The sequence below is a fragment of the Haliaeetus albicilla genome, chromosome 1 (genome assembly GCF_947461875.1).
Source record: "Haliaeetus albicilla chromosome 1, bHalAlb1.1, whole genome shotgun sequence".
Lineage (NCBI taxonomy): Eukaryota > Metazoa > Chordata > Aves > Accipitriformes > Accipitridae > Haliaeetus > Haliaeetus albicilla.
Window position 1 is genome coordinate 76,907,377 of NC_091483.1, and position 13,291 is coordinate 76,920,667.

The 13,291-nt window shown below is 42.5% G+C and overlaps 1 protein-coding gene and 1 long non-coding RNA gene across 3 annotated transcripts; one reads left to right on the forward strand and one right to left on the reverse strand.

Annotated features, from left to right (window-relative positions):
- Window positions 1-1,105: 1,105 nt before the first annotated feature.
- Window positions 1,106-2,254, reverse strand: LOC138687558 (uncharacterized). The gene is made up of 2 exons (XR_011326721.1): window positions 2,125-2,254; window positions 1,106-1,726 (listed from the first exon to the last, which is right to left on the reverse strand). It is a non-coding gene; the product is annotated as an uncharacterized lncRNA (long non-coding RNA).
- TMEM129 (transmembrane protein 129, E3 ubiquitin ligase) lies at window positions 2,024-13,156 on the forward strand. Of its 2 annotated transcripts, XM_069795553.1 has the most exons (5): window positions 2,024-2,293; window positions 3,020-3,494; window positions 5,916-6,075; window positions 8,821-9,080; window positions 9,534-13,156. In XM_069795553.1, the coding sequence occupies exons 1-4, from the start codon at window positions 2,089-2,091 to the stop codon at window positions 9,067-9,069; spliced, it is 1,089 nt and encodes a 362-aa protein (XP_069651654.1). In that variant the 5' UTR covers window positions 2,024-2,088; the 3' UTR covers window positions 9,070-9,080; window positions 9,534-13,156. The 2 variants fall into 2 exon arrangements, with proteins under 2 accessions (XP_069651654.1, XP_069651644.1); XM_069795543.1 differs by having other exon boundaries at window positions 2,025-2,293; window positions 8,821-13,156.
- The last annotated feature ends 135 nt before the right edge of the window (window positions 13,157-13,291 follow it).

Genomic DNA, 13,291 nt, shown 5'->3' on the forward strand with positions numbered 1-13,291 from the left:
CCCGCCAATGAGGAAGCGGCATTCGGAACGCCTCTGCCAATCAGAAAAGCGTCCTGCGTGGCGGGGCGGGGGCAGCCGCCACCCTTGGTCGATGAGCCCTCGCGGGAGCGCGTTCCCGCGCAGGGCATGTTGGGAAGTGTAGTGCACGGGGGCGCGCTATGGCGCCGCGCTGAGGTGAGCGACCCTTTGAAGGCCTGGGCCCGGGGGCGGCAGGCAGCGGAGTCCCACTTCCAATCCACGCTCGGGGAAGCGAACACGGGCTCTGGGGGAAAAAAAACTGGGTGTTTGGTGTTCTTCAGGAAGAGCCATGCAGAGTATCTGTGTTGGTACTGCTAGTCCCAGACCGGGCCCCACAGGACTTGGTTGGCTGTGGGGGCAGATTTGTGCCTGCAGATCCTGAGGTAAATAATTCCACCCTTTGGCGTGAAGTGTTAGAAAAGCAGATTCTCAATAGCCAAAACCCTTTGCAGTGGAAGGGGTGAAGGAAGAGGGCAGGGAGAAAGCGCTGAAGGCCCATGCGGATTTTTACGGACCCCAGTGTACCTCCTGGGCATCCTCAGCCTCTCCATCACACTGCTTTGTGTGCTGCTCTCTGCTATACACACTCTGATTTCCACACAAAGCAAAACTGGGTGAGAATTTGAGATGTAGGCTCCCATATTCTGCTCATAGGTGCCTGCTATGGAGGAATTGCATGTGGGGCCTACATAGGCTTTGTAAAAGAGGTCAGATCCCCTGAGACTCAGTCCCCTGATGAGTTTATGAAACACTGTTGATACCACTAGGACTCTTTAAAGGAAATGAAAGTTGCTGATACAGAAATTAATGCAGGATCAGCTCAGAAGCTGGAAAGCTTTTGGAAGAAGGTGGTCCACATTTAAATTTTGGTTCCCTTCTGAGGTCCATGTTTATAAATAAAGCCACGTGAACTTCCATCATCTTCAGTACTTTTGCACAACCGTCCCGTGTAGCTGCTAGAGCATTTTGCCTCTCTTCCCCCCTCACAACAGAAACCCATCCGTCCCCTGTAGCCCTAAAAACACCCACAGCCTCTCAGTTATTCTGCATCAACAATCTTTTGAATAAAACCACCGAGAAATCCTGCTGCTTCACAGCCTCATTTTTATTATGGAACTTCACAGTCCATTCCGCAAATTAGAAGTCTTTACTGTTGAGTCACGAGACAGCAACAATGAAATGATTGTTAAATCAATAAACTTGCTAACAGTTGTGCCTTTTAGAATGAAACAAGATGCCCATAATCCAAGCATAATTTTACTGTTGCAACTGCCTTATTCAAGAGTTGCTAAACCACCATAATTTCCCGGTCTCCATCAACAACAGTAACTGATCAGCCATCTGCCAGCGTAAGAGTTCACATTCCAGGGGCGGCATTTCCTATTGACTTAGCTCCCCATCAGTAGCAGCGTGTAACATGGCATGTTGCTTTCTCTGCCGTGCTTTTCCAATTATGCAATTTCCCCTTTCTGTGAAAGGGACAAATATGGCAGTTTATGGTTATTATAGGGCGCAAGCAGGGATTTTGTTGCATTCTAAGAGAAATGGCGATTCTTGCGGCTGTTAATTATTATTTGTACATCGGTAGCAACCAGAGACCCCAGTCAGGCCTTTCCCTTCGCTGTGTTCGGGATTGTACGAAGGTATCTTCAGTAAGGCCTTTTAAGGTCTCGCGTCCCTGCCGTGATGATTCTCTGACGAAAACGCTCTGTAAAATACACCAGGGAAAACCAGAAGTTTTTTCAGACCCTCCAGTAAAACAGGCCGTTTGCCTCCTTCAGAAGGACGCTGCCCTCATCCACCAGCGCTCCTCTAAGGGGAGGAGGGGACGGAGGGGCTCCTCGCCTGAGCCTCACAGCCCCGTGTGTGTCCCCCCGACCCCCGCTCCTCGCCCTTCGGGGCCGCCTTCCACGCCGCGGCCGGCTCCGCCCCAGCGGAACCGCCGCCCCCCCCCGCCGCCCCGGCAGCGTCCGGGCTCGGCGGCGGGAACTACTGCTCCCAGGGAGCCGCGGGGTCGGCGGCGGCTGGGGCTGGGGCCGGGGCCGGGCCGCGGCGGGAACGGGCCGTAGCATGGAGAGCCCGGCGGTGACCTTCACGCTGGCCTACCTGGTGTTCGCCGTCTGCTTCGTCTTCCCTCCCGACGAGGTGCGCTCGGCGGGGCTGACGGTGCAGAGCCTGCTGGCCGCCTGGCTGGGCAGCGAGGACGCGGCCTTCGTGCAGTACCACCTGCGGCGCAGCACCGGCACGCTGCTGGCGCACTCCCTCCTGCCCCTGGGTGAGCCCCGGCCGGCGGCGGGCGAGGGGGCCCGGGGCGGAGTGGAGTGGAGGGTGGGGGTCCCCCACGGGCGAGTCGCCGCGGCGTGGGCTGGGGAGAAAGGCAGAGCCGCTGCCCCGGGGTGAGCCTGCGCTCGGGAACCTGTTGTGGCCGGCGTGACCCCCGGCCGGGCGGGAGCAAGGGGGTTCCTCACCGGTGGCGGGTGGGGGTTGCAGCGTACATCTTGGAAATACAGTATTTTAGTATCGCTCGAGCTCCTTCGCAGCGTACGCCCTAAGCTTTGTAACTCGTCGGCCGCATCGGAGGACGTGCGATTGCGAAGGAATAGCGTTTTATTTAACAGGCCGATTCAAACCAGCTTTCCCTTAGCCATATAATTCCACTAAAACCGAGTGGTACCTTACAGGTAATTTTATTCAACCAGCAAATTCAAATCAGCTTCCTTTAGGTATATCATTCTGGTAAAAGTGGCATCTTACAGGTAGTTTTAGTTAACCGGCAAATTCAAATCGCCTTCATTTAGCTATGTAATTCTGGCAAAGATCAGTGACAGGTGAGAATTTACCTCAGATTGCTTAGGACAAGGGGCTTGAATTTGAGTTGTCATCCAGAAGTACCATCGCTCTCCTGGAGGTGAGCTCACTGGTTAGATAACGATATGATTCAGGGGTATGTGTTTATGCATGTACTTAATTGCTTTCTGAAAGTAAGTCTTTTTCCTTGCAGGTTATTACCTTGGTATGTGCTTTGCTGCGCCTGAAAAACATCTTTGTTTTTTCTACCTGGCTTCAAAAGGGTGGAAAACTTTCTTCTTCTTCGCTGTTCTCTTTCCAGCAGTCACCAGTGCCCTGGCATATTACTGGTCTCGGAAAGGTTGGAATAATCATCCGTTGGCCCGAACACTCGCTGTTCATGCTCTCCCCCAGTCGGGTTGGAGGGCAGTAGCTTCTTCCATCAATATGGAATTTAGGAGAATCGACAAATTTGCTACCGGGGCCCCAGGAGCGAGGGTGATTGTTACGGACACATGGGTGATTAAAGTGACCACCTACTGTTTACACGTTGCCCAGCAGCAGGACATTCATTTGACGGTCACGGACTCCAGACAGCATGAACTCACCCCAGACTCAAATATGCCTGTGCAGTTCCTCACCATCCGTGTTGCCAGTATTAATCCCTACGTGAAGGCATTTGATATCCGGTAAAACAACTACCCTGTTACGTTATATATATGCTATTTGATGGTGCTAATGGAGTGCTTTTTTGGCAGATCTGAACACTCCTTGGGTCTTGTCCCTTCCTTTTTGCTCCCTGCCTGGTCTTCAGAGATGCTGTATGCGCAGTTCTGCCATGCAGCGCAGTGAAGAAAGGTTGTTTAGAAAGACTCATACACCTACAGTATTGAATGCACAGTGGTTAAACACAGGGACTGCCCTGGTTGATCCATTCTTAGGAGGAGGATTGTGCTGAATGCAGAAAGAAGTAACTGGAAAAAGCTAGGTGAAAGATGGAGAACAGGAATGAAAGGGAGAATCTTTGGTCTTCCAAATTTTGGAGGAGGAGAAATAGTTATTTGTCTAAAACTGGCTATTGTTCACCCGTGACTTTTTTTTTCCCCTCCTGTTCAAGGCTCATAATTTTATTGCTGCTTAGAGGAGTTCTCGCTGATCTACTGCAAGCTAACTTCCTTTAAAGCAAGAAAGTAATTTTCGTCCATTTCTGATTTATGTGTTCTCATAGCAGTAAATCATAGCAAATGTGCTGTGAACTGTTAGGGCTTGTTTTCCAAGGGCCCATGCTATTTTTTTCAGCAGTCACTCTGTATAGCTAGGCAAAAGTACAAGTTCTACAGAAACCTGTAACACCGAGTAGAAGGGTGCTAAAGTTTTTGTTGTCATTGTGTCATTAAAAGGAGCACACAAAGCCACCTTAGTGCTCCTAAAATTATATATTTGAAAAGCCATTTGAGTGTCTGTTTGGTGTAAATTTCTATGTCAGCAGCATTTATTTACTAGGTAATTAAAAGTAGGCAGATCACCAGACTAGTTGGTGAGCAGAGGGGTCCTGGCAAACATGAGGAAGGCATAGAGGTGATTGTGTTAGATACCCAGGTGAACAGAGCTCAGAACGAGAGGTTAGTTAAGGTAAGCATGACAGTCCTAAGAAAAAAGGAGACTTTTATAGACCTGTGAGAGTGGTGACCAAATAAGTATTAAACAACTAACGATTTTCTTCTGTAAGTGCTTCAGTGCCAGAGTGATAAAGCTACATCCCCAGCTGAGAAAATCATGGCTTCTTTGACAGTTCCTTTTAGGGAAAAAAAATCCAACCCCCAAAACTTTATTTTGTGGCTAAACTAAACAGCACCAAGAACAGTATTTAAAAGTTCTTAAAAGAAGATGTGTCAGAAATAGCAAATCTCTGCTAGAACACAGTCATACAGCATTTAAGAAAAGTGCCATAGGAAAAAAATCGCCTGTTAAGGTTATTGGATCGTTGTACACATCCAGAATCAGAATTAGATACAGTGGGATGTTTCTGGAAGAAAAATGCTTTTGTGCAGGCAGGCCACATTTCTCTGCGTGTTCAGTGTGAATTTTTCCTCTGGGTAGAAAGGTCTCTGTTATTTGCACAGATAGCATCTGTTAACAAACAACGTTATCCTATAGTAGTTAAAACAATGGAGACCGCTGGGAGCTAAAGCTAAGCCAGCGTTGCATTGTACTGGGCTCCAGAACTCGGCGAGTGGTAGGAAGAATGAGGAATTTCAGGGTGATGTTCCCAGGGCTTCTCCATGAAAGCTGTTTAATGAGTGGAAACATCGAGCCGGGGAGTTCTGAATCTACAGTTCAGAACTGTTACATTAAAAAGGGGTAACAACAGTAAGGTGTCGCTACAGGATCTGCACAAGGTCTCATGTGCCTGCCACTTGAGGTCTCTGGGCCTCGCTTAGACTTACTTCAGCAGAAGCAACCTAGTGTGAAACGCAGTGTGTTACAGCCTTAAATCAAAGTGTAAGTCACATTCAGCAGCTGTTGGTAACCTTTGTGAAATTTCAGGTTTTATCTAAAATTGTATCATAAAAATCAGAGACACTGATACTGATTGACAGTCTTCTGATACTTATATGTACTATATCACCTTGTGATATATGCCACATGATATAACTCTCAATTCCTGTCCTCAGGAGTTTATAAACTAGAATTTAGATATGGTCTAAGTAAATAGGCATTAAAAAGGTGGACAGAAATTGTGCAGGCAGTGCTTTACAGTAAATGCATGATTTATGTACCTGTATTGATTTTGTTCGTGCTGATAACTTCAAAAGCCTTCCTTTATTTTTGTATGATGTTTTAGCTAACCGTTGGAACATGCTGTTGGCAATCTGACACAGATAGGAAGGACGACAGCATGTTCTGTTGTCTAAGTTGTGTCAAAACCAAAACCAACTAAACAGGAAAAGAAAACAAAATGCTCACTGTGTATTTAATCTGACTAGTATGTGCCAACCTAAATGGCTTTTCTGTGGATTCACTTCTCCGATGTTAACCTCTGCAATGTACTGTCAAGGTATTTGAATGGATAATCATGGTAACATTTTGTTCCATCTTTTCTTCTTCAGGTTGAACTCCACAGAGTATGGAGAGCTCCGAGAAAAGCTCCGTGCTCCCATCAGCAATGCAGCTAATGTTGTAATCCATCAAAGCCTTAGTGATTTATTTCTAGAAACCTTTACATCTCTGGTGGAAATTAACCAGACGTATCCTGTTCCAAGCACTCAGGTGAGACTTTCTATCCATGTGAGACTGTAATAATTATACTTTTCAATATAGGTGAGCATGTGATTACTGTGTAATTGATAACTGCTTCCTTAGGGCTGTCGCAAGTGAATTATTAAGAGAAGTCATTGTTGCGGGGTTAACTGAAAGGTTTTATTAAACACTGATTAAAAGATAATTAAATGATAATTATTAAACAGTAATTAAACAGTAATCAAATGGTAATTAAATGGTTTGATTACTGCTGTCAAACACTCTACTACTTACTACACTTCTAATAATTAAGCTAGCTTGTATACAATATGCTTTAGATCTGATATAAAATGACGCTTACCTCGCTGTAGATAGCAGATACCGGGTAAGGGATCTCGACCTCGAGGAGTAACCTTGAGAGGCGTCCCACCCGAGGGGAGATCACCGCCGTGCAGCCCGCTGCTGTACAGGAGAGCTCAGTGGGCTCAGGGGGGCTATGGACATTTATAGTGTAAAATGATTGACTCGTAGTCAGACTCCCCTTTGGTGAGGGTGTGCAGCCGTAGCAGTTTTAGTTTCATGTAGTTCCAGCTCAGGCTGGCACCGTTAGGTCCTGATAAGACATGGCCTAGATTCCTTAATGTCCTGAGGAGATACAGCCTAGCATAGTTTCTCAAGGTCTGCACAGCAGGGCTGACTCCAGTCAGGCCTCCTTGTTGGTGATGCCTGAACCAAAGTGCTGTTCACTCAGTCAGGATGGGTGCATCTGTCACAAGGGCTCACCTTCTATTTCTGTAGACATGTAATAAATGTAGTTCTGGCTGCTGCTTCTGTTGCTTCTATAAGGAGGTGAATTGCATTGTGAGCACTATATTTTTGAGACAGGAGAAACAGCATAGTGGAAGAAAGTCCCCTATTATAATTTCCATAAAAATTATACTTGAAAACATTCGGAAATTATGAGGTTACATTTCCAGAAAGCTTATGAGGAGCTAGAATCACAGCTGTTGTTACTGTTCTTTAGGCAGTTTGCTCCATTACAGCTTGCTTTTCTAGACAGCCAGGTTTTGCTGGATCTTCTGCTGAAATAAATTAATGATTCTAATTGGGGCTTTCTTTAATTGTAAATAACACCATAGAGTCCTACCTTCAGTAGTATTCATGAAGACCTGGTCATTATTATACTTGTGCATCAATCAGAAGTGTGACTAGAGCACTGTTCAATGTACCAGAGGTAACTAATTAAACTAGTTCTGGTGACCTTGCAGTGAGGCTGTGACCGATGTTCCAGCTCATGGAGTGAGCACTTGGTATCTTTGGTAGTGTCATGCAGCTTGTATGGTGTCTTCACTATATGGTTACATGAACTAGCTAAAATAAAACTGGATCAGACATGTCTGCACATAATGTGGTTGGGCGTTCTGATTGCAGTGCCAGCATATAATGAAAAGAGATGTTCAAAAATAAAGAGAAGATACGATTCATTTGAGAGAGTTGCTTTCTTGCAGGGCTCTTAATTTGTGACACATTTATGTGTCAGCGGAGCTACTGAACTTTGGTTTGACATTGAGTGATAAATAACATTAGAAATTATGATATGGACATTAAAAATACAACATGGGATTTTTCCTTATTCTGAAGCTCCATGAATAAGTTGAAAAAGTTAGTTAACTTTTCTATGCTAGAGTTTTTCCTGCCTAAAACCTAAGATAAGCCCTAATTTCACAAGTTAAAGCTGATACAGCTTCTGAAAGAAGCAGTCCTACTTCCTGCACACTCCTCGTTCCCATGTTGACACAAGACTTTGTCTGCGGTGAACCTGGTTGAGGGAAATGATGGAGGTGAAAAGAGGCAGGGAACGATGACTAGTTTTCATTTGGATCCGCTCCACAGTCAAGCTGCCAGTGTAGTTGAACAGACACTTGCGCTGACAGGGGAAGAGGCATTGGAGGTGGGAGCTAGAGACCATGAAGCAGAGCTGCTTTTTGTTACACCAGTAGCAGTACGAGTAGGATTCAGGTCTCCATGCCTGTTCAGTGTGCTGTCCTTTGAACTTTGTCAAGCTCTTGGACAGCTTTGGCTGGAAGACACATGAGAAATGCTAATTATTGTTTATTAATTGTAAAACACTTCATAGCAAGATGATCTCCCTATATGCAACTGCAAGTTCATGTGGCATAATTAACGGTGGGGAAATATCAATTATTCCAGTATTATCCAAGAAAAATAAAGTAAATTTCCGGTCCTTCAAGATGTGTTCAGTAGAGCCCTGATTTCCTCTGTTATTTATGTCTCTTACTTACAAAGATGGAGATGGGAACAGCCATTTGCTCTAATAAGTGGTAAGAACTGTTAGCTTTGTTTATTTTTCTTACTTTATATCGGTATGTTTTTTGAAAAATAGTATGTCTGAACGATAAAGATGGCTGCTTGCTTACCTTGCTCTGGCTGCTGTGCTCTGGAAACAGGTGGAGCTTTTCAGAGAGAAAGAATGTTTATTTTCAGTCATTTTTGTTTAATCAGTGTGGTGCATCAGTTTTGGGGTTTCTGTTTAAAGTGATCCTTTGTTCTCATTCTTTAGAGGGTGTTCTAATAAAACAGGGCTCTGGAGGTTGAAACCATTTGGTATCTTCTGGTGGGGCAGTTCTGCCTTGAGGCTCTGCCCAACTCAGGTTCCTGCTACGCTTGTGTGCAGATAATTTTCTAAAAGCCTTTGAAGAGCAATAATGAAAGCCATTCTGTGCCATTCATAATTTTGACGTTTTCCTTCTTTAGGAGCTGGAGCCATGCATAGGATGTATGCAGACTATCGCTAACATCAAGCTCATCAAGAACTGCCAGGAGCCAAACGAAGGGGAATGCCAGCAATGCTACTGTCGTCCCATGTGGTGCCTCACCTGCATGGGCAAATGGTTTGCCAGCCGACAAGATCAGCAGCACCCAGAGACCTGGCTTTCAAGCCAAGTGCCTTGTCCGACTTGCCGAGCCAAATTTTGCATTTTAGATGTTTGCATAATACGATGAATAATACTTGGGTATGTTTTAACTTTTTAAATTTGAATGTATTTCATAGTGGGTTTGGTTAAAAGGCCTCTTAGATTTGTTTCTGAGACTTCACGTTCTACAGGGGTGCAAACTCCAAAGCTTTCTTTTACAGTATTGAAAACAGATGTAAATCTTTTCAGTTCCTCTCCACTTTTACCTGTATCTTTGTTTTTTATTCTCCAGATGTCAGTACCTGGAATTTTTTATTTTTTTTTTAACCCATATTTTGCTTTCTTATGTCTTGGATAGAATAAGGGTATCCCTCTATATTTGCAGTACTATTCTCTTTTCAAGTATTAACGTAGGTTAAATTCTTTAAATTTTTAAATTTAACTTGGGTTTTGATTCTTTAGTAAAGGGCTGAGAAAATTACTTTGGTTAAACTTCATTGATACTTTTGTTCTTCCTTAATGCATTTGTAAAGTTCTTATTAATCTTTGCAGGTGTTCACCAAACAAGTATCTCAGATGAGTTCCTTCTGCTGGTCCCCTCCACTTATAAAGGGATTGGTTTCTGTAGGCTAAGGAATTTAATCCCTGAAGATGTCCAACTCCCATAGGGACCTTTTATTCCATTAATCTGCCTCTAGCTTATTTTTTGATGGATGTATTTATTTCAAACAACAGAAGGATTCAGAAACATACCCCATTTACCTACACTGCTAATGCTATGCATCATTAAATCTGTTGGTTTCCAGGAGCTACACTGCTTAGGGTTTCAATGCTCTTTAGGTGATGGACTTTTTTTTATCCACTTGAAGGGAGTGCAGCAAACATCTGAACTGTCTAAATACTCTGAAAGAATGCACAGTTATTTTGAAGCCTGTAAGTTTTTTCTGAGGAGTAACCTTTGCCCTGAAAGAGATGCCAAGATCGCAGAAGGTTTAAGTTGCCATGCTAGATGCCTAAAGAATGACCATCATTAACAGAAGTTTTTCAGGCTTGCAATTCAAAAACTGATCGTAAACAGTAGTTGCTGTTTTAATATTCACAGGGTACCGATGCACACTTCTTGATCTGATCTGCATTAGAATAATTTGTAAATTAAAATCAAAGCATTTTCCATACATTTAAGAGAGCCCTACTCCTACACCTGAATGCAATGCTTAGTGTTCTAGCTGTCCATCACACCCTTCAATGAACAATTATTTGGCATACTGCTTAGTGGAAAGCCTCAAGCTGGTGGAGAATGTGTGAGTTCTTACACTGACCTGTGCATTGCAGGGGCTGAGATGCAGGTATTTGCTTGCTTGGGTTGTCCATCTTAGAGGGGTGGTAATCTCAGGCAGACGGGTGGGTCAAATAGTGAAAGGAATATTTTAATGCTTTGGTCTAGGAGTTTGATCTTACCAGTAGATCACTAGCATAGATGGCATGCCAGTGATTACATGAAAACATCTTGATTACCATGACAGGTAACTGCTCTGAGCAGGAATAGGTGGCAGAATGTTAAAAACGGTACAAGTACTGTAAGCACAACCATGAAAGATTTCATGAGAGTCTCAGCCTAGCTACAGTTGCATGGTGAATGCACTGAACTGCACTTAGAGCCAGTCAGCCAGGAAATGGTTATGAATGTGGCTGCAAGCCATATTTTGGAGAGGGATAAGGAATTGAGAAGAGATTTGACAGCATCGTTTGAGAACTAACATATATGTTATATTGTTGGTGTTGCTGGGGTTTTTGTTTTGTTTTTTTTTTAATAATATGCACTTATAAAAGTCCAAACTCTTTGGATTCAAGGACACTAGTTGCTTGAGCATATCTCAGTTGTTACATATACAACATCTACTATGCAATTATCTATACTACCTATTAATAAGGGTGATTTTTCTGTTTTTCATTACCTGTTGCTTTGTACTGCATAGAGTGAAAATTTGACACAGAGACTGGTAGTATGGATTTGTCTCTCTTTCCCAAAGAGATCTTAAGTGGCATGCCCCTCTTCATCTGCATAGGATTGAGTTCCTGAGTTTCAGACAGATTTGTTGACAAGTCTGAAAATTAATAAAAAATCAAGGAGCTGATCAGTGATTGAATTTTAAATATTTTCCAGTACTTCTGTTGGAAGTTTGAAATGGTCTCTGCAGGATTTTTTAACCTTTGGAAGATTCTTACATGGTTGCGTGGTGTCATCTGACATGCACCTCCTCACAACACAGCAGCCTTTACAAATAAGCATTTTGTACCATTTACTTCTGGAAAGTTTACATAATGTGGCACAGATATACAGGATGTGGTCCTTGAAATAGTTGCAGAAGAGAGGGTAGGATTTTGGAGTTGTGGTTTTGCCACTGACAGGCATTCAATTCCTACAGCTCTTTTCCTGTTTGGAATAAAAATATTTATTGTAAAGATGTGTGAAGTTAAAATCATAAAGGCCTCAAGAATCTTAGATACATGTAGTTGCAGATGGTTTTATAAAAGAAAAACAGGTCAGTTGCCAATAGTATTTCATGTAATAAGAGCTTTAGTCTCCTACTTGCTTGTGCAGTGGAGTTGTTCTTTACAGAAATCTACTTTGAATTGATTGGAAGTTTTCGTTTTAGAGGAACTTTGCTTTTATTCATCTTACTTCTTTTGCCAATATAACAGTACGACAAAGTAACAGTCATAAATGTATAATACTCTTGCATCTTTTAATTGTAGTGCTCTGTCCACAGAAGTGCCTCATAGAAAACTTAGTAATAATTACCAAAATAAAATTATGATTTATGTTAGCAATAGTGCCTGGCTTAAATTCCTTAAAACAAGCATTTTTTTCCAAGTTTAAATTCTAAGAGTAATCTGGCATGCCTCCAAAGTTTGTAAGTTTCTTAAAGGCTGTGTTAGAGAACCAACTTGTTAAAAATCCATATGACATATTCTTCTTAGAGACAGTAGAAGGAGAAACCATGATGACTCCCTGCACAGTCATGGGATATCTTATTTGTCTTGAATAAAGCACTGAACATGAAAATAATAGAGCACAAAAATAGGCATTTGTCTTTGCGATAGCTTCGGGTCATCAACCAAAGAACCACATGCACGTATAGGGCTGTTCTAGAGAAGATCTCTCTCTGCAGTAAAAAGAAATACATTGCCTCCCACCCAATCTTGATATGTTTCTTTAACATAAGGATAGGGTTTAGAATTGGTCTTTTTACAGCACTTTTCTAAGAAAAAAATGAACCAAGTAATATGATGGGCTAAAATACTTATTTAAAGAATTTTCTTGAATTATTTAGTGATTTAGTGTTGCTTTTTCAGCTGTGTGCATGCTTTTCCACATCACTGACTTGTGGGTGGGAAATGTTAGTAATCTGAAGTACATTATATAAATGTAATGTCATTACAATAAGACAATCTATATGTGGGTGCACAGTGTCAGTATAAATACCCCATATGTGTGTATACATGTGTAGCCCCAATTTCACTATGTGCTGCAGCCGAACAGGTGTTTCTGAAAACATGGGCTGCGGCTATATTATTTACATCCACAGTTGTGTTATTTCTGTAATTCCAGCATTCCAGAAAATACTGGCAAAATATGTTATCTGTTGATTTTTTAGGTTAACATAGTTTGCTAACCCAAAAAAGGCACTTTGTCCAAGCAGGATATATTTTGAATGCATTATATGAATGCAGTTGCTTACCATGAGGCTTGCCATAACTTGAAAACAAAATACCAGGTTATGATGTGATCTCTTCAGTATGAGTATTTTTGTTGCGTTGAAACTTGGTAGACTGCAGCTATGTACCATTCCAGTCAGGCTAAACCTCAGTAAGACATAACTGACTAAAGTTGTGGGTGCCATTTCTTAAGAAATGTTGACTTTGAGATATTTAAGGAGTTGAGATACAAATATTCAAGCTTTTACATGCATTACAAGACATTTTCTTCCAAAGGTATACGACAGGATTTGTTATTTGTGGTTGGTTGTTTTTTTTTTTTTTTTACCTAGACAGTTTACCTATTTTAAAATGGACAATATTACTTGGATAGCCTTTAAGGAGAAGGCTTAATGAATACATGTAGTTAATCTTAGAACTCTCTGAAGAGCTGAATAAAAATACAATTGATTTTATGTAAGACTGTCCTGGTTTTCATTTTAAAGTTATGCTTACCAACTAAAACTTTACATGGGTGGAAATCAGTCTGACTTACCTGTATACATCTTAGCTGAGAACATGTGAATACAAAGAGGGCTTAAATTCTCCTG